Genomic DNA, 20,871 nt, shown 5'->3' with positions numbered 1-20,871 from the left:
CCCTGTCTCTTAGATAACAAATGTAAAGTTTATAGGAAATATTACATCATATTGATTCAGCAAATATTTTCCTCTCTTATTTCTCCCTTTCTTTTCTATCTTCCCTTCTACGTGAGGCCCTTGTTTATGGAGGAATGTCATACAAGGGTACTCTTCTTGTGCATATCGAGACAGACCTATAGATGCTTTGAGCTATAATATTCCATATTCATCCCTGCCCTGGAGGCATTAGTAATCTCTTGAGCCAGGCACAGTGTACATACTTGTAGTCCCATCTACTCAGGAGATTGAGGCAGAAGGATTACTTGAACTCACTGCATTACAGCCTGAGCAACATAGCAAGACCTGGCCTCTAAAAAAAATACATAAATAATCTCTTGAGTATGCTATGACATTTCCCAAGCCTGTGGCCTTATCATATAAACGTACAGCATTTTCTAATTCCATTCTGATCATTTCAAATAAACACTTTAATTTTATGATAAAATGTCTTATTACTGTTACTAAAGACCATAAAAAGTTTGTAGTTACAAAGAAGTTATTTGACTAACTCATTATGTTAGATGTCAGCCTAGATATCACAACCTCCAGGAAGCATTCCCTAACCACTTAGATTTAGTTATGTTTGGTTAGTTAGATTTAGTGATGTTTGATTAGTTAGATTCAGTCTAATTTAATTTAATTAACTTCCGCTGTGAGGTCCTGTAACACCCTACACTTTCCCTATCATAGGAGGCAATACAGTGATACTTCTGCAAGTTCAGCTCAGCCCTTGGACCATACAATCCTGGATTCAAATTGCACCTCTACCTCCTAGTGGAGTTTGTCAAGTTACTTAACCTAAGTTCCCCTTTCCTTATAGGTGAAGTGAGATTAATAAAACAGGGTTATAGAAGAGCATGTATATTAAGTGCCTATACAGTGCCTGAGACATCGTAAACAATAAATAAGTACTAGATGCTGTCATCACCATCACCATCACCACCATCATCACCATCACCATCACCATCACACTTCAATGTAGTTGCTTATTAAATATGCTTATCTTCCTTGATAAAACAGAGACCACATTTTCTCTGTTCACCTTTTTCCCCCTGCTGCCTAACACCGTTTCTGACACAAAATAGAAGTTTAGTAACTTGACTGTTGAATGGTTTAGACAAACCCTGGTGGCCAAACAACAGCAATGGCTTTGTGGGTTCTACAATGCCTGCTCCTTCATGCACATAGTTGTCATCTTTTATTCCCCCCAAAGCAACAAGATGTGGCCTAGTTCCTTCAAGAGTGAGCCTAGCAGAATAGATCCTAGACGGAGCAGGGGAGATCACTCAGAGCCTGCAGCATCTCAGAGCTACAAGGGACTTCCTCAGCCTCCCAACCTACCTCCTTCATTTTACAAAGTACATCCTAAGACACATCCGTGGCTCAGCCAGGCTACAATTGACACAACTGGAGGGCTGTAGACCCGAGAAGAGGGATTTAGAAGACAACTGAGTCAGAGCAATGTAGCTACATTTTAGTTTAATTTTTTAAGTCCATCACCATTTTATCTATGAAATTTGTTTTTTATTCTTTAAGGATAACACGTAGCTAAGTGCTTATAAATAATAAATGAAAAATAATCATCATTAGCTTGGCTAGGAGCAGTGGCTCACACCTACAATCCCCACATCTTGGGAGGCCGAGGCAGGAAGACTGCTTGAGGCCAGGAGTTCAAGACCAGCCTAGACAAAATAGCTAGAACCTGTCTCTACAAAAATTTTAAAAATTAGCAGGGTGTGGTGGTGTGTGCCTGTAGTCCCAGCTACTCAAGAGGCTGAGGCAGGAGGATCACTTGAGCCCAGGCGTTGGATGCTGAAGTGAGCTATGATAGCCACCTAGGCAACAGCATGACATCCTGTCTCAAAAACTAAATAAATAGGCCGAGTGCAGTGGCTCACACCTGTAATCCCAGCACTCTGAGAGGCCAAGGTGGGTGGATCACCCGAAGTCAGGAGTTAGAGACCAGCCTGGTTAACACGGTGAAACCCCGTCTCTACTAAAAATACAAACAATTAGCTGGGCGTGGTGGCGCACGCTTGTAATCCCAGCTACTCGGGAGGCTGAGGCAGGAGAATTGCATGAACCCAGGAGGCGGAGATTGCAGTGAGCCGAGATTGTGCCATTGCACTCCAGCTTGGGCAACAAGAGCAAAACTCTTGTCTCAAAAATAAAATAAAATAAAAAATAAATATTAGCCAGAGATGATGTTACTTCTAATGAAGGAAAAAGTGATATTCACTACAAATAAGAAGAATGTCTACCACTTCTCTAGCATTTCATTAAGGGAGTACACTGTGGTTCTGATCACCTGCTGTCTGAATTTTATCATAAATTATATTTTGAATGAATAATAATCTGTGACTGTATTGGCAAAAAAAAGTCAAATATATGAGATATTTTTAAAAGATGTAAGCCATTTTAATACTCTAGTTACTCTAATTCTAAGGATCGCTATTCCACAGAGGCCACTACTCTGCTTTAGAAGAGTTTCATTATACCTCCCTGGCAATGTAAGACATAAGGAATCCAGAGTGGTTTTTACATCCATTGCATTTACCCAAATACACCATCGGAGGGCAGCACACACCTGGTTGACTTAACTGCCTGTCTGGTGGCCTTATCAAAATAGTTGTCAAATTAGTCTAAGACATTCCTAAATTACCACTCAGATAAGCAGGAAAGCTGTTGGAGAAGACAAAAGGAGCAAAGATTTTTAAAAGACAAAACAATGCATTCCTTAAGACTCTGAGTTTCTACAAAAGGGAATCTGGAGCTAATCAATGCTGCAAAATGGGAAAACAGAGTTAAAAAAGGAATTTCCTCAATCTGAGAAAACAGATTTGTTATATTTGAAAGATTTTTACTGAGTATGATCATCTGAACACCAGCTACTAAACAAAAATCAGATCTCCTTGTTCCTATTAAGATGCGCTAATTAATAAGATGGCAACAAAGACCACCATATAAAAGGGTTCCTTCAGTAATGTTTTCTTGAGTGAACAAAAATCAAGCCTGCCTTATATTGTATTCTACTTTGCATCACAAACAGTTTTAGTGTATTTCTGGAAAAGCATCAGCAGTTTTTTCGAATTTTAAATTCTGGAGTTATGTAACTATACAGGCAGGCTTTTTTATAACAGAATATAACAGTGATACTTAAATAGAAGACTTCAAATGTAAATATCAGTAGAGCCTCGTTAAGGCTATAAATCCAGAATTTGTGATAATGTGGATTAAATATTATTTACATAACATATAAGGAGGCCGGGTGCAGTGGCTCACGCCTGTAATCCCAGCACTTTGGGAGGCCGAGGCAGGTGGATCACCTGAGGTCAGGAGTTCAAGACCAGCCTGACCAATATGGTGAAACCCTGTCTCTACTGAAAATACAAAATTAGCCGGGTGTGGTGGCACATGCCTGTAATCCCTGCTCCTTGGGAGGCTGAGGCAGGAGAATCACCTCGGGAGGCTGAGGCAGGAGAATCGCCTGAACCCAGGAGGCGGAGGTTGCAGTGAGCTGAGATTGCACCATTGCACTCCAGCCTGGGCAACAAGAGCAAAACTGTGTCTCAAATAAACAAACAAACAAACAAACACATATAAGGAAAGGGATTTGCTAAGCAAATACAGTCTAAGCAGTTGGCAAGAGGAAATGCTTCAATTATTTAAGAATAATTTTTAAGTTTAATTCCAATTTTAACTTGCTTGCAAAAATCTTTTTGGAGAAATATGACGTATATGCATTTCTAACAAGCTTCTTGCATGATTCTAATATAGTCACCTAGTACCAGTAAACAGACTGCTCTTTGATTTTTTTTTAGAACACCAGGCACTACTTTCTTGGAGTAGATGATTAACCCAGCTAAAGCTTGATTTTTACTAGCTAGCACTTTATTAACCTAGTGTGTTATATTGTGACTTTAAAATGGTAAAAACAATTATAAAGTGGAGTTCTCATTCAGGTTAGCTTTCTAGTCCAAGTCACTAACAATTTACTATGTAATAGACATTCTAAGATTTCTGCCAACAATTCTATTTTCAATATATAAAATCAATTTTCAGAAAACTGTAAAGATTATTTCCTTGTTTAATTAAGATTCTACTAATCATAGAAAAGATTATATTGCACACTTTTCTCAAGTTACCTATGGGACTGACAATATGTCCATGTGTCCTGATAGTAAAGTCAGTTATCTGAATACGTTCCATTTTAGAATAAGAGATCTAAGTGCTAAGCAAGTAACCACCACCACATTCAGGTTTAGAATTGGAAGATCTTTCATTATATTAATAGACCCTTTATTTTTAGATATAACAAAATACCAAAGACAAATGGCCACATATATCCTAATGTACTTGAGAAATCTCGCTACTAATGCTGCGTCACTAATTTTTTAATACTGTATTTAAGAAAGAAAAAAAAAGCCTGTCTTTTCTATTGGCATCATTCAAGAAGAAAAAAAAAAAGCTGAATCAGGATATTTCTGTGTGAATGCACATTCCTCACTAAATCTCTCAGGCAGCTGCTTTAGTCACTGTTACTAACACCTTGCTCTGTCATCTCTTTGTATACATGTCTAATTTATCAGTTTCTTGTAGATTGTCAGCAGCCTGCTGCCTCCGTACCGCCACAGTGCTCACAACTAGCCGGGAGGCAAGACTGCCCGACTGTCAGGTAAATTCAGATGTCCTTTCCCTTCCACCCAGCTGCATGTCAGATCCATAGACCCCAGCTCCCCTTTCCGACACCTGAACTGCCTAGGCATCATTGTATTTTGCTGTATTTTATTTCAAGTGTGGGCTACATAGACACACATTGGACACCTGCAGTCCCTGTGTTCCCAGTAGGAATACAAGAGAGCTGGGGTTTATTTTGCTGGCTGCCAGCTGGTAGACTCTACAGGCTGCCTTCAGCCCCTTTGTCTGTGTAAATACTTGGATTAGTCCACTGTTTCATTCCTTTCCAAAAAATAAAAGCTGGAATTGTTATGATGTTTGTCCTACTTTTTATTTTCTTTTGTCTTTAAAATATATTTATTTTCCTGCGGAATCTGAGGGATACCAATATACTAATTGACCTGATTTGATTCCTGTACTTTATATGTATTAAAACATCACTATATACTCCATGAATATGTACAATTATTATTTGTCAATTAAAAAAAATAAAATCCCCGCTACTCAGGAGGCTGAGGTAGGAGGATCAATCGCTTGAGCCTGGGAGTTCAAGGCTGCAGCGAGCTATGATACCACTGCACACCTGCCTGGTGAGTAAGAACCTGTTGCTAAAAAACAAAACAAAACAAAAAACACAGTAAAATAAAACTTAAAATGTTTAAATAGGCCAGGCATGATGGCTCACACCCGTAATCCCAGCACTGTGGAAGGCCGAGGCAGAGGGATTACCTGAGGTCAGGAGTTTGAGACCAGCCTGGGCAACATGGTGAAACCCCGTCTCTACTAAAAATACAAAAATTAGCTGGGTGTGGTGGCACATGCCTCTAATCCCACCTACTCAGGAGGCTGAGGCAGGAGAATCACTTGAACCCAGGAGGTGGAGGTTGCAGTGAGCTGAGCTGGTGCCACTGCACTCCAGCCTAGGTGACAGAGAGAGATTCCATCTAAAAAAAAAATAAAAAATTTAAAAATATATATCTCAGGCCAACAAACAGGAAGAATATAAAGAATTAGATATAAAGGCTGGGTGCAGTGGCTCATGCTGGTAATCTCAGCACTTTGGGAGGCTGAGGCAGGAGGATTGCTTGAGTCCATGAATTTGTGGTTACAGTGAGTAAAATCACATCACTGCACTCCAGCCTGGGTAACAGAGCAAGACCCTGTCTCTAGATAAATAGATAGATAGACAGACAGATAGAACAGCTGTATAAAAGTGTTTCTGTGTTTCTGTTCTCTGTCCACTCAGTAGCCTTGGTAAAACTGAATTTGAAAGGTGGAGAAAAACATTGTAGTTAGCATTCAAAAGATAATATTTGCTGTGACAGTGACCTTTCTGTGAGATTACTTGAAAAATTGTTAAAACAGGTTTGCACAGTCCTGAACACTGAACTGGAGAGTTTGCTGACAATTCCGATTCCAAAGGAAAGCTTTCCAAATCAGTCATGAATTGCCCTCCATCCCGGTGAACCTCCACACAGCATCTCAGCGTTCCATCAGGACCTCACCTCCATCCTGGAATGCTTCATCTCCAGCCACCTGGCCTCTGATGGTGCCAGACCTCAGTAGTCTGGTTGTGGTTTTCATCATCTGCTCAGTGTTCTCTCCTTATCACAGCTGTTGCCCTTCTACCAGGGGAAGGCTTCTTTTGAGCAGGGGCAGGCCCAAACACTTTCCATGTGTGTCTGAGGAGTAGATGTCAGTAGCAAGCTACATGTGGTCAGGGGTCAGAGCCAGGGGACCTGGGGTGCCACAAGTGTGGAAACACAGTGGCAGCTGAAGCCCAAGTGTCACATGGTCTCAGAGGCGGTTGTGCAGCCAGCTGTATCAGTGGAACATTGAGTTAGCACAGAAAGGTACATTATTGGCCAGGTGTGGTGGCTTACGCCTGTAATCCCAGCAGTTTGGGAGGCTGAGGCGGGAGGATGGCTTGAACCCAGAACTTCAAGACCAGCCTGGGGAACACAGGGAGACCTCCACCCCCGACCTCTACCAAATTTTTTTTTTTTTTTTAATTAGCCAAGTATAATGGCACATGCCTGTAGTCCCAGCTATTTGGGAAGCTGAGGTTGGAGGGTCACTTGAGCTCGGGAGGTCAAGACTGCAGCAAGCTGTGATTGCATCACTGCACTCCAGCCTGGGTAACAGAGTGAGACCCTGTCTCAAAAAACAAATAAATAAATAAAAAGAAAAATACATTATAAAATAGGTTGCTAGCCAGCAGTTTCCAATTGGTGTGTGTTAGTTGATTGTTCCCACCACCTTCAGCAACAGGGCTTTAAGAAAGGTTTTTCGCTAATGCCATTTTACAACAGCACTAATTTCGGTTAGAAATAATAATGATAGGTCAGGCGTGGTGGCGCAGGCCTGTAATCCCAGCACTTTGGGAGGCCAAGGCCGGTGGATCACGAGGTCAAGAGATCGAGACCACCTTGGCCAACATGGTGAAACCCCGTCTCTACTAAAAATACAAAAATTAGCTGGGCATGGTGATGTGCGCCTGTAATCTCAGGTCCTCGGGAGGCTGAGGCAGGAGAATCACTTGAACCCGGGAGGCGGAGGTTGCAGTGAGCTGAGATCACGCCACTGCATTACAGCCTGGCGACAGAGCAAAAAAGAAAAAAAAAAGAAATAATGTAATTATAGATTTATCTCAATTATATAAGTAACAATATAAATATTCAAACTCATCTCAGTGGGATTCTGAATTTGTAGCGGTTAAGAACATGGGCTCTTCACCTACAGTCCATTCTCCACCAAGCACCCCCAGCCCTTACCCCAAGGCCTGGGTCAGTGCTGGGCACATGACAGCTGTGCACTAAATATTGATTATACCTGAGTGAGTGAATGAGCTCTGGAATCAGATTGCTTGGGTTGAATTCCCACTTCTAATACCCACTGGTTGTTTAACTTTGGAAAATTTCTTTTGCTGGCTAAGATTCCATTTCTTCACTTGTGAAGTTCAGATGACAATAGATACTGAGGGAATTCAGCGAGGCACGCTCCTGGCTTGGAGTGTCTGCTCAGTATCTGTTATCAATACTTTTTTAGTATCTTACCATTCCTCAAGACAAAGATCTGCAATCTCTTAACCTCTCTAATTTGCTGAAGAAAGCGTGAAGCGGGCTGCTGTTTTGTTTGCTTCAGAGATTGGGTCTGGCTATGCTGCCCAAACTGGACTTGAACCCTGGGCTCGAGCAACCTTCCTGCCTCAGAAGACTACTGCTTGAAGTGTTTCCATTAAGTAGGACATGGAAAGGCTGGCAGGAGATTTTTTTAACTTTTTTTTTTTCCACCTTGCTTGTTTTTTGAGAACCAGTTTGACTAAACAATTATGTAGTCTAGTTCCATCTGTTCTGAGATTAATAAATTTAGGTTGCTTACTACTACCACAGGGATGATTTACTTTAAAGAAAAGCAATTTAATGAATTACAAACATTTCCAGCTTCTCAAATGTTTCCAGTTTCTACCCACATGAATACAGCCTGGTCTAGAGCCCAATTCTACTACTGTTCCCCATCGTGGTCTACATAAAGAAATGATTAAATGCATATAGATCTGAAAAGACTCTTTTCCAAAATTGCTGGGATGATGACTGACTCTTTTCCCACCCACACACTGCCAAATGGGTCAATGTTAATACCTTCATTGCCCTTTTTGCTCCTTCTTGGCAGAAAAGTTAACACATAGCCAACATTTGAATTCTTAGTATAAACCAGACAAGGTTTCATTTCTTTACACATATTAAACATTACAGCCTTCCATAAGGGATAAGCACAGTTATTACACCCATTTTTGTTGTTGCTTTTGTTTGTTTGGTTTAGTTTTTTGGCTTTTTTTGTTTGTGTTTGTTTTTGTTTGAGACAGAGTCTCCCTCTGTTGCCGAGGCTGGAGTGCAGTGGCGTGATCTTGGCTCACTGGCACCTCCACCTCCTGGGTTCAAGCAATTCTTCTGCCTCAGCCACCCGAGTAGCTGGGATTACAGGTGTGTGCCACCACACCCAGCTAATTTTTGTATTTTTAGTAGAGACAGGGTTTCACCATGTTGGCCAGGCTGCCCTTGAACTCCTGACCTCCAGTGATCTGCCTGCCTCAGCCTCCTAAAGTACTGGGGTTACAAGCATGAGCCACCACACCTGGTCTTACACCCATTTTTATGTGACGAAATTGAGGTTTGGGAAGGTAAAATGACTTGTTCAAGGTCACATATCCTGAACACAACTGAGCCTAGTGACTCCTACCTACCACCACAGGTGGCTGCACTGCAGAGGAGAAATCTATTTCAGTTACACTGTGAGGAGCAAAGTCAGAGTATGTAAATCACCCACCATGATTCCTTTTCCCTCAAACTGAAGAGGAATGTTTGTTTAATGAGAAACAGAAGATGTGCTAAGAATGTTGAGTTATTTCACATCAGGTGTTCTGTTTCTCATTTTGAAAAATGATTTTGAGTGCTGGGCCCAGTGGCTCATGCCTGTAATCCCAGCACTTTGGGAGGCCAAGGTGGGCAGATCACCTGAGGTCAGGAGTTCGAGACCAGCCTGGCCAATATGGTGAAACTGTGTCGCTACTAAAAATACAGAAATTAGCCAGGCATGGTGGCAGGCACCTGTAATCCCAGCTCCTCAGGAGGCTGAGGCAGGAGAATCACTTGGAACAGGGAGGCGGAGGTTGCAGTGAACCAAGATCACGCTTGGACAACTCCAGCTTGGGCAACAGAGTGAGACTCCATCTTAAAAAAAAAATTATTTTGTACTTCCCTCGGTTTATACATATATTCAAACAGCTTTTAAGGTGAATGATTTTTTAATAAAAGAGCATTTTCTCACCTTTAACAATGTAGAACTTTTCAGCCGGACATGGTGACTCACCTCTGTAGTCCCAGCACTTTGGAAGGCTGAGGTGGGAAGATTGCTTGAGCCCAGGATTTCTAGATCAGCCTAGGCAACTTGGTGAAACCCTGTCCTTTAAAACAAAATACAAGAATTAGGCATGGTGGCCTGCATCTGTAGTCCCAGCTACTCAGGAGGCTGCGGTGGGAGGATCGTTTCAGCCTAGGAGTTCAAGGCAGCAGTGAGCCGAGATTGTGCCACTGCGCTCCAGCCTGGGTGGCAGAAGAGGACCCTGTCTCCAAAAACAGAAAAAAAGTAGAACTTTTCCATGTATACTTTTTACAGGCTAATTCCATTGTAGAGCTAAATTATCAAAATTGTTTATAGATAATAGGTATTATAGTATGAAAGGAATGCCCAAGGTATATAGCCTTGGATATAATATTGAAATATATAGAGTTGTTTGGTATTTAGCACTTCCCTTCTATCAAGTAGTTTTCTACTTGGGAAAAAAAAAGAAACTTCCTGAAGATGTATCCAATTTTATATCTTAGTAACAGCTTCCTAAACTTGCCATTTACAACATGATCTACCTATGTAAAGTAAAATCAATGGTAAATGTTGAATAACAAGTGGACTCTTGAAAATATTTAGCAATCACAACTGAAACTGAATTCATTCTATGCCTTAAATGATTATAATTTATCAAATATTTATATCCAAGAAATAGTATCTTAACCTGTAAGCCAAGAATGTGTGTCTTACAGGTTAATTTACACATAATATACACCATGTGATTGCAGCATTTTATGCAAATTAAAAATATTAATACTATAGATAATAACTTTATGTAAGAAATCTATCTAAAGGAATGAAAAAAATTTAAATCATCACGAATGATGTAATGTCAAGGTGTTAGGCAAAGTGAGTTGTAACCCATATTTAAGCTATTGCTACACACTTCAGCTGGTCAGGAAGAAATATTTGTCTTCCTTTATCAAAAAGAGTATTGGGGCCAGGTGCAGCGGCTCACGCCTGTAATCCCAACACTTTGGGAGGTCGAGGCGGGTGGATCACAAGGTCAGGAGTTCGAGACTGTCATGGCTAACACAGTGAAACCCCGTCTCTACTAAAAAAAAAAAAATACAAAAAATTAGCCGGGTGTTGTGGCATGTGCCTGTAGTCCCAGCTACTCGGGAGGCTGAGACAGGAGAATCGCTTGAAGCCGGAAGGTGGAGGTGGCAGTGAGCCAAGATCGCGCCAGTGCCCTCCAGGCTGGGCGACAGTTTGAGACTGTCTCAAAAAAAAAAAAAAAGTATTGGATTACACAAGGTCTTCAAAAACATATCTTTCTTGGGTGGACACAGTGGCTCATGCCTGTAATCCTTGCGCTTTGGGAAGCAGAGGCAGGCTGATCACTTGAGGTCAGCAGTTCGAGACCAGCCTGGGCAACATGGTGAAACTCTGTCTCTACTAAAAATACAAAAATTAGCCAGGTGTGGTGGCACAGGCCTGTAATCCCAGCTACTCAGGAGGCTGAGGCACTAGAATTGCTTCAACCTGGGAGGCAGAGGTTGCAGTGAGCTGAGATCGTGCCACTGCACTCCAGCCTGGGCGACAAAGTGAGATTCTGTTCAAAAAAAGAAAAGAAAAGAAAAGAAAAAAAAGCCATATCTTTCTTGTGTAATGTGACGATTCTGCATTACTTGCCATAAATCACATTGCATAATATGTTTAGTTCCCTAAAAAGAAATTAGTTCTGGTGCTGACTTCCACAGCACGTATAGTAAAATTGGAGTTTTTTTTACTATATGTGCTGTGGAAGTCAGCAGTCTAAGTCATGCATATTTGCAGAAAGAAACTGTTAGGTCGATGGGAAAGTCTGGCCTGTAACCTGCTGTTTACCAGGCCGTCAAACTCTGTTTGGAGGGTCAAGTGTGAATCTTGCCATACATTATTTTCTGTTTTAAATATTTTCTTTTCTTTCTCTCTTTCTTTTTTTTTGAGACGGAGTTTTGCTCTTGTTACCCAGGCTGGAGTGCAATGGCGTGATCTCAGCTCACCGCAACGTCTGCCTCCCAGGTTCAAGCGATTCTCCTGCCTCAGCCTCCTGAGTAGCTGGGATTACAGGCATGCGCCACCACGCCCGGCTAATTTTTTTTTTTTTTTTTTTTTTTGTATTTTTAGTAGAGACAGGGTTTCTCCATGTTGGTCAGGATGGTCTTGAACTCCCAACCACAGGTGATCCGCCTGCCTCGGCCTCCCAAAGTGCTGGGATTGCAGGCGTGAGCCACTATGCTTGGCCTAAGATTTTCTTATTTATTTTCCTTTTTTTTTTTTTGAGACGGAGTCTCGCTCTGTCGTCCAGGCTGGAGTGCAGTGGCGCGATCTCGGCTCACTGCAAGCTCCGCCTCCCGGGTTCACGCCATTCTCCTACCTCAGCCTCCGGAGTAGCTGGGACTACAGGCGCCCGCCACCACGCCCAGCTAATTTTTTTTTAAAATTATTTTTAGTAGAGACGGGGTTTCACCATGTTGGCCAGGATGGTCTCTATCTCCTGAGCTCGTGATCCGCCCGCCTTGGCCTCCTGAAGTGCTGGGATTACAGGCGTGAGCCACCGCGCCCGGGCTTATTTTCCAATTTATAAATGAGGCCGGGCACGGTGGCTCATGTGTGTAATCTCAGCACTTTGGGAGGCCGAGGTGGGCAGATCACTTGAAGTCAGGAGTTCGAGACCAGCCTGGCCAAAATGGTGAAAGTCCGTCTCTACTAAAAATACAAAAAATTAGCCGGACGCGGTGGTGGGCGCTTGTAATCCCAGCTACTCAGGAGGCTGAAGCAGGAGAATTGCTTGAACCCAGGAGGCAGAGGTTGCAGTGAGCTGAGATCGTGCCACTGCACTCCTGCCTGGGGGACGGTGAGATTCCATACCAAAAAAAATTTACAAATGAAACTATGCACTATTTTCTTAGGCTTTTTGTTGAAGGTCCAGTTCTCCCATGTTTACATACCACATTTTAAAAATAGGTAGGAAAAATAATTTTTATCACTGCTTGTCTTAACCAGTACAGAACAGCAAAGCTTCTTTTAAACTATATTTACAGCACTTCAAAGAGTTTGGGAAGAAAGAATAACCTCAAGCCAGTCAGATATTTTCCATAATTATGATTTTGTATTAAAATGCAAGAGATATAGGTAAAGGATAATTTCAGTACCAAAGATAAAAATTATTTGTTTAATACTAATTTTAATGACTCCATTACATTTTAAACTCCATTAAATTTAAAGCTAATTTTAATTAGCTTTAAAAAGCTATGCTTAAATTAATAGTAATAATAAGCCTTGAATTGTTTTCTCAAACATCACTTCTGGTAGAAATGAATTATATAGTACTGACTTTCATAGTTTAAGGGAATATAACAGAGTTTTAGAAAAATACTCTTTTCTAATTAAAAAAACAAATCTCCATGTTGTGATTCCCCCATTGCTAGTCACATTTTTTTTTTTTTTTTTTTTGAGACGCAGTCTCGCCCTGTTGCCAAGCTGGAGTACAGTGGCGCCATCTTGGCTCGCTGCAACCTCTGCCTCCCATGTTCAAGCGATTCTCCTGCCTCAGCCTCCCGAATAGCTGGGACTACAGGCACACGCCACCATACCCAGCTAATTTTTTTTTTGTATTTTTAGTAGAGACAGGGTTTCACCATGTTGGCCAGGATGGTCTCAATCTCTTGACCTCATAATCCTCCTGCCTCGGCCTCCCAAAGTGCTGGGATTACAGGTGTGAGCCACCGCACCTGGCCGCTAGTCAAATTTTAAAAGGCCCAAACCCAAATGTGTTTTGTCATTTTACCCTAGGAAACTCAATGATTTTGCTTCTTTATTCTTCAAGATTATTCATCCAGACCCTGATAGGCCTGAGCACAGGTTCATTTAAACTAGAGGCTATCACAGGCGTCGTTTGGAAAGTTACATTATACACTTAACAAATGGGAAATGTTAGGCTGAGCTCGGTGGCTCACGCCTGTAATCCCAACACTTGGGGAGGCTGAGGCAGGTGGATCACCAGAGGTCAGGAGTTCGAGACCAGCCTGGCCAACATAGCAAAACCCCATCGCTACTGAAAATACAAAAATTGGCAGGGCATGGTACTGCATGCATGTAATCCCAGCTGCTCGGGAGGCTGAGGCAGGAGAATCGCTTGAACTCGGGAGGCGGAGGCTGCAGTGAGCTGAGATGGAGCCACTGCACACCAGCCTGGGCAAAACAACGAGACTCCATCTAAAAAAAGAAAAAGCGGGGGAGGGTGAAATATAAAACTCTTCCTTATACCTCCAAGCCCAAGCAGGTAGGGGGAATTCTTAGAGCAAATTAGACTTCCACAGGCAAATTCTTTATCCTAGTGAATCTGGATCTACCAGATAACTATAGAATCCTCTAAACTCCAAAGCCTTGGTCAACCTGTCAGTACCATCAGCATCACTGGGAGCTCATTAAAAATGTAGAATCTCAGATCTCACCCCACACCTAATGAATCCGAATCTGCCCTTTATACTGAGCTCCCCAGGTAATTTGCATGCATATTAAAGTTTGAAAAGAACTGATCTCATGAAATCTTACAGCTAACGCAGAGACCTAGGAGAACAAGACCGTGCAAAAATTGAGAAGAACTTCTGTAAAATGCTGGGGGCAAGAAAATAGGGAAAACAAGAAAAGAGAAGAGTGACTTTGAGGGAAGAGTTCATATATCATTTCCTTAATACATTTCATTTTTCTTTTTTATGCCTTGTTTTGAAAAGCTACCATTATCTTGGCATGCTTTAGATGGAAACCATTTACTGTGCAGATTTCTGTTCTTGTTCTCAAAATGTATGCAAAAATATCTCATCTAACCCCTACCACTGTGCCTGGCCCTTTGAAATGTGTTTCTTGCTGACGTGCTTGTTTCTCCTTTCCAGTCCTGACACAGCTCTCCCTGAGGAGCAGCCACATTCCAGCTCCCAGTGCGCCCCTCTCCACTGTCTCTCCAAGCCTCCTCACCCCTAGTCTTCATCTCCTGTGGACGAACATCTGGGGTGGAAGTTTTGTAGCCACACACAGGATACTGCCCAAGATCCAGCGGGTGTTTTCTTCTCGGTTGTTAGATGTACAATTGGATTAATGTCCATCGTTTTGGAAGACGAGAGAAAGTTGAGAAGAACACGAAGCACAGACCCTGATGTGATAAAACATTTTGTGGTTTCTCTGAGTCACAGATAAACTTCTGCCATCAAATGGCTACAGTTCATTTAAATTTAAAAAAAAGAAAAAAGAAACAGAAAACGTGTCTCAGATGGCTGGCTTTACCTCGATAGCATAAGAGAGACCTAAGACATGTAAAATACGTATATTGCAGTATCATCTTTCCTCACACTCCAAATTCAGCTAGGGAAGTTGATTCCAATATGTTTGTCATTGATATTTATTTTGTACTTTATTTGCTACATGACTTATGTCTATACAAATAATTTCTCTGAGGTGAATTTAATTCATTTATTTTCAAATAAGCATAATTTGCTCAATTAAGTATGAGTTTGAATTTAGTTTGAAATCTGGAATTGGCCAGACTGTGGTCATTTTTCTTGCACAAAATGATAAATGAGGTGCATCAGAATGTTAACAATAACTGTATTTTGCTGCTACGCTGGTATTGTTTATGCACTTATTTTCTAATCAGTAGATCATTAACTGCTGGGTTTTGTTTTTGTATTTTTAACTAGAGTTCTTCACTGGACATTACTAAGTAAATCTAAGAAAGAGACTAAGTTATGATTTATTGACTTATTCAAGTTTTGATGGCATCTTTACTTTTATTTTTTCATTGCAGTTGAGTAGATGTACTGGTGCTGCTCCTTTGTATGTGTGTATGTGTGTGATAACGTTAAAGAAGGCTCAATAACTTGAAGGGAAAAAAATGGTGTGTTTATTTAATGACCAGAATTTTTTTTACTTCTCCCAAAATCAGGGTCCTACTGAGTCTTTCCTGATAAAAGGTATCAAGTACAAATGGGAAAATATATACATATATAGATGTAAGATAGCCTTTAATTAATTAATTTACCCAGAGAGTGTTCAAAGTTTGATTAAAATTGTATGTTTTGTTGTTGTTAGGTTTTTTCATAACGAATCTTCCTTGCCAAAAAAACAATAGATAATAAACCTTAGCTCATTGTCTACTTTTGACAAACACTCAGGTGCCTACAAACATTCTATTATCTTGAGATAATACATGTTCCTGGTTAATTTACAGATTCTGCTGGGTAACTTTTTGACTTGATTTAAGGCAGTGGATTTTCATAGCAAAATTTATTTTGCACATAATCTGACAAACAAGGAAAACAGCTAACTGAGCTGAAAGGTCTAACACTCTCGGGCTCCTTAACCATCAAGTGCTGCCCACACAATTGCTCCTAGCCCTGATTCCTTGTCTTTGTCAGGTAGCCTTAACTTATTTAAAACCATAAGGGTTTGACCTTTTCATATAAAGACATCTGTAACTTCTCTTCAAAACAAAAATGACCCTCACTGTTAACACAAAGGACAGTTACCAGTGTAGGGCACTGAGAAAGGAGATCCAGGAGCCACTCAGCTTATTGAGCGGACATGGGTGGCACAGAAATGGAGTGGTCCATCAGAGACCAAATGGTAAGTCGTAAAGCACATTGTAGGAGCTTTCGTTAGTCATACGCCTATTAAGTAGTGGTCGCTATTACCAAAGCAACCAGGACGTTTTGTGTTCTTTATATGAGTGCTATTTTCCACAGTGTCATTTATTATGCAACGTGGAGTAAAGAGTTGAAATCTTCACCAAAATAAGGGTTCAGGTTAAAGTACAGAAACAGAAACAAAACGATTCGACATGAAGTTCCCAACCATAGCAGCCTAACCTTCTGCTCTTTTCTACCTGCATGGCCTTGCTGTTCCTAAACATTGTCTTCATTTCACTGGCGTTGTATCTGCCTAGTACCAGTATTAGTGAGACTGTGGATTTTTTCAGAGTTCAATGAAAGAAAGCTTACCCCTGCCCTCACTTTGTGTTTTTTATTTTTCCCCCTTTCTCAAGCACCACGTATTTGGACCTGAGAAGTGGCATAGCTGCTAAGTTGACTTTTAATAAAAACTGTTTGTGCCTGAGGGAAATATATGCCTTTTTAAAAAGTACCTCAGAACATGTTCCTATATCGTCTCATCGGTTTTGTTTGGTGGGACTGGGAGTTCAGCAGGAAGTATTGTCTGTGTGTGATGACGGGGCAGTATTGCCAGTCGGCAATGTTGTATTTGCATTCTTTATCCCTAACTCTGAATCTAGGACTCCATGAAAAGCCGTGTCACCCACAAAACATTTCTTCCAATACAAAGTGTATTATTACGTCTATTATAAACTAGTTTCATTTCAGTTATTTATCTTCATAGAGTGGGAAAGTCTTTTTCTGAAATACGAATTCTATGAAAATAATAATTTTAGTGAATCTTTGCCAAGAAGTTATAGAAACTTGGAAATAAATTTCTTATTTTCAGCACAAAATTAAGTGATAGTCCCTAAGCAGTAAGAGAGAATACCATGTATTTACACTGTGGCATCATTTAGTGTAGTTTACACTGAGCCATATTTATTTATAGGCATTTAAAGTGAATCAATATGTGTAGTGCTGATAAAAATCAGTATCTGTAAAGATAACATCAGGAATTCAAAAGGAAATTGAAAAGGGGCAGAACTAGTGAGAACCAAGAACAATGAACTCCAGTAAGACTAATTGAAGACATACTTGGAGAGGAAAAATAAACAGCAGAAATACACTAAAAAATACTGGCTAATTATTGCAAACAGAGTGAGCAAAGATTAATGCTAACTAGTAAAAGTAGTTAGCAAAGTAAACAGGTAGTTTTTTAAAAGTAAGCACAATTACAATATTGAATAGTATGGAGAAATGCTTTTCTCCTGAGGATTTTCCTTAATCAAAAAATAAGAAGAAGCAATAAATTGTCTTTGGCCTGAGTGCTGAGTGGCATAAATAAAGGAGCTTGGCTTAATCTTTCTGGTCCACACATAATCCATTAGATCCCATTCATATATCCAATTCTGGATTCTAATAAAAGAATTTGGAGAACTTTGAGAAAAAGGAAAACTGTTAAATAAGAAAAGACCTATTTAGAAATTATACTTTAGTCTAACGAAGAGGAGGTACAATAGTGGTCTTCAAGAAAAGAATATTTAACAAATGATAGATATCAGCTATAGGTATTGTTACTAAGTCTAGAATAAAAAAGGCTTCAGTGTGAAGGATGCATAGTAACTCTAGGAAAGAGATTTTTAACACTGGAAAATTAACGTGGAAATTGATAATCATAAAGAATATTTGTTTTGTAAAAATTGAATATCATTGGTGGTCTAGTAAGTATTAAGTGGCAAGATAGGAGAATGCATTTCAGTTCTGGGAGCTCATAATCCTGTGATTCTTTTATTTTAAGTTTTAAAATACATTAAAATTTTACTGGTTAATCATAAAATATCTTATATTTGAAAATAGGATGGCAATCTTTATTTTTCCAAGACATTTGTTGGAAAAAAATGATTGTTGGTATTATTTTTTCTTTCAGCTATATTCCATGGTATCTTTAAAATTGTTCAGAATATAGGACTTTTACTAAAAAAATTCAATTGTCAGAGTCTAAAAAAACAATGTCCTCAGGAATACTTCAGAACTAGAAGGTATGCAATCCCTTAGTGGGGGCAAACACATTTCAGATTTCGTCTTTATTTAAAAGGATCTTCAGTCTACAACATTTGCTTTTTTCGTGCTTTGGAAAATATCCTTGTGCAGATAAGTTCTTCTGTTTGAAACAAGCATGAAACATTGGTCCAATAACCTAAGAATGTGGAGATTTCTTGATATTCTGTATTAATTAAAGTTCTCTACATGTCTCAAATGGAGATCACAAAACATGAAAAGGAAGAAATGAAATATCTTTTCTTCTGGGATGAGTGTCAATTTTAATGTATAATTGTCATAATCAATCAGCCAAAAGTTACAATCTGTCCCTCAGAGACATTGGGGGAAGCTGATGGATTTCCAGTAAGGAACTGTGGTGGGTTCAAACTCAGGCTGCCACAAATACATTGATATGGTAGGTAGGAAGTAGGACTAAATTTGAAAGAAACTTATGGGATAAAGTTCACAATTTTAAAAAGGTTGCCCTCCAGTTTTTTTGTTTGTTTATAAACTAGAGTGATTTTTAAGTAACCCTTATATTTAAGGCTGCAAAAAATGTACAAGAGTATGTTTTCAAGTAAAGGGAACATAATTCTTCAAAAAGCTGTTGAACTGGAGTTATGATAGGTTATGACAGAGAGCATGATCAGTGCTGATACTGACAAGTACTTTTTTACCTTAAAATCAACTTCTATGGAACTACAAGATCAATCTAGCTCCCAAGTGACATTTTCCATTGTCTGTAATAATGCCCTCGGATGAGTTGTGTCTAAAATTAAGTTCATCTTTATTTATATGCCAACTTAACTGCCATAGTCCCTAATGTATTGCATTTGTAACCTGATCGTATTATGTTTACACCTGAAAGATTTCATCTAGACATGTCTTTCGTCCTTATTATTCAAAGTGTAATTGAAAGAGATATTTAGTATTAAGACATGTTCCCCAATTGAGAATTTTCCAGAATATTCTACTTAAGAAGAAGAAGAGCAATTAACTGCCTTTAGTGTAAGGGCGAGAGTGCATAGAAATATGCAATGTAAAATGTTTGCATGAATTATTTCACATCATGTAAGCTTTCCCATATTCATAAGATGAACACTATAGAAGTCTCATTTCTCTGTGATCTTCTGTCCATTAGGAATGTAAGGAGATTGTTATCTATATCTAGTCTCCTTTCCATATTGAACTGCATGGCTCTAATCCTCAGTGTATTTTTATCCCTTACTTCTCGAGTTATTTAAAATTTGCCCTATTTAAGCTGAAGCCTGGATAAACTGCTGAGCCAGATTATTCCTGTGATTGGAGTTTAATTGCTGTAGAACACTTGTTGAGAACACATTTTTTACTTTTTTTCTTTCAGAATTATTCCTCAATCATTGTTCTCTAATGAAAACACCAAGAAGTAAATCTGGTGCTTCTTAGTGTAAATATGTTTTTCTTTTTAAAAAGTCATTTTAAAACAAAGATGAGAGAACTATAAAGTAAGGGGAAATATCATTTTATTTAAAAATAATTATTCAATGATAGATAATGGAGATACAGAATGAATCATTGGGTTCATAGGTATGATTTGTGCAGCCAATCTTAGAGGAAATACATCATTTTAACATTATTCCCACAAAATGTTAAAGCTCACTGGTTTGACTATGAGAGTCAAACAATTACTATTTGAAAATCTCTTATGACATTTTTCTAATCTACTCAGTGTTTTTATTTGCATGATTATGCTTATGTGATGAACCATCCATGATTCTGATATTGTATTTCTTTCCAGTATTAACATGTGTATTGTGTGGCCAACTCTGATTTGTACACCGTATTATTGTTGTAATGATTCAACTGTTCCTACATTTAATTGCAGTTTAATTATTATGCCTTTTGGGGTTAAATGATGTGAAGTGTTTCCACCTACTGATAAATACCATATGAAAACATGACTAAAAGACTGATTTAAGAAACTTGTTATTTTTAAAAATAGGAATTTCAAAAGAAATGTTCTCAAAGACACATGCGTTTATTTTAAATTCAAAAAATTCTTATGAATTTATTATTGCTTGTACTTTAACTTTTTTTATTGTAGACAATCCTAAGTGAATAATGTCTCATGGGAGAACACATGATATGTGCTTGTATTTGTGTAATCTGATCATGCACTCAATGGTTGGAAAAGGCACTCCAGTGCTAAGAAAATAACCAGAAGCCAATATATCGATTCTTATATCTCGGTTTATGTTACCAACTGAATATGGTGTAATGCATAACTTTTTCCAGTAAATAAACTGGTTATTTTTTGTTCATTTCATTAATGCTGCCTTTTTATCAATTTGAGCAGTTTTTCTGTATGTCATTTTGATGTATACTTACAAAAAGGAAAAGACTATATGAATTCAGATGTGATCTATATGTTTATTCAAAGTAAGAACTTATTTGAACTAAAAACTAAATGCTTTGCTTTAACAACAATTCTATACATTCCTGGTAAGTAATGTGTATCAACTCTGCTCATTTCCTCCAGTGATCACCTCTTCTACTTGTAATCTTTTCTAGAAAGCTATTTTGGCAGGAGGATATA

General features: G+C 39.3%; 1 protein-coding gene across 11 annotated transcripts in view; it reads left to right on the top strand.

Annotated features, from left to right (window-relative positions):
- BICD1 (BICD cargo adaptor 1) overlaps positions 1–20,601 on the top strand; it is a 276,282-nt gene extending 255,681 nt beyond the window's left edge. For 4 of the 11 annotated variants that reach the window (XR_010148053.1, XM_003313809.7, XM_063785788.1 and 1 more), the window contains 2 exons: positions 4,642–4,717; positions 14,505–20,601. Coding sequence is in view for 10 of the 11 variants with exons in the window: in XM_063785788.1 (XP_063641858.1) it covers positions 4,642–4,717; positions 14,505–14,592 (164 nt within the window). In the remaining variant the exon portion in view is untranslated. Of the gene's footprint in view, positions 1–4,631; positions 4,718–4,837; positions 5,032–14,504 lie in introns of those variants that run through there. The other 7 variants (XM_009425626.5, XM_063785789.1, XM_016923681.4 and 4 more) reach the window with 4 other exon arrangements.
- Positions 20,602–20,871: the final 270 nt, after the last annotated feature.

The sequence above is a fragment of the Pan troglodytes genome, chromosome 10 (assembly GCF_028858775.2).
Source record: "Pan troglodytes isolate AG18354 chromosome 10, NHGRI_mPanTro3-v2.0_pri, whole genome shotgun sequence".
Classification (NCBI taxonomy): domain Eukaryota; kingdom Metazoa; phylum Chordata; class Mammalia; order Primates; family Hominidae; genus Pan; species Pan troglodytes.
This window is presented reverse-complemented; position numbering and strand designations above follow the sequence as displayed.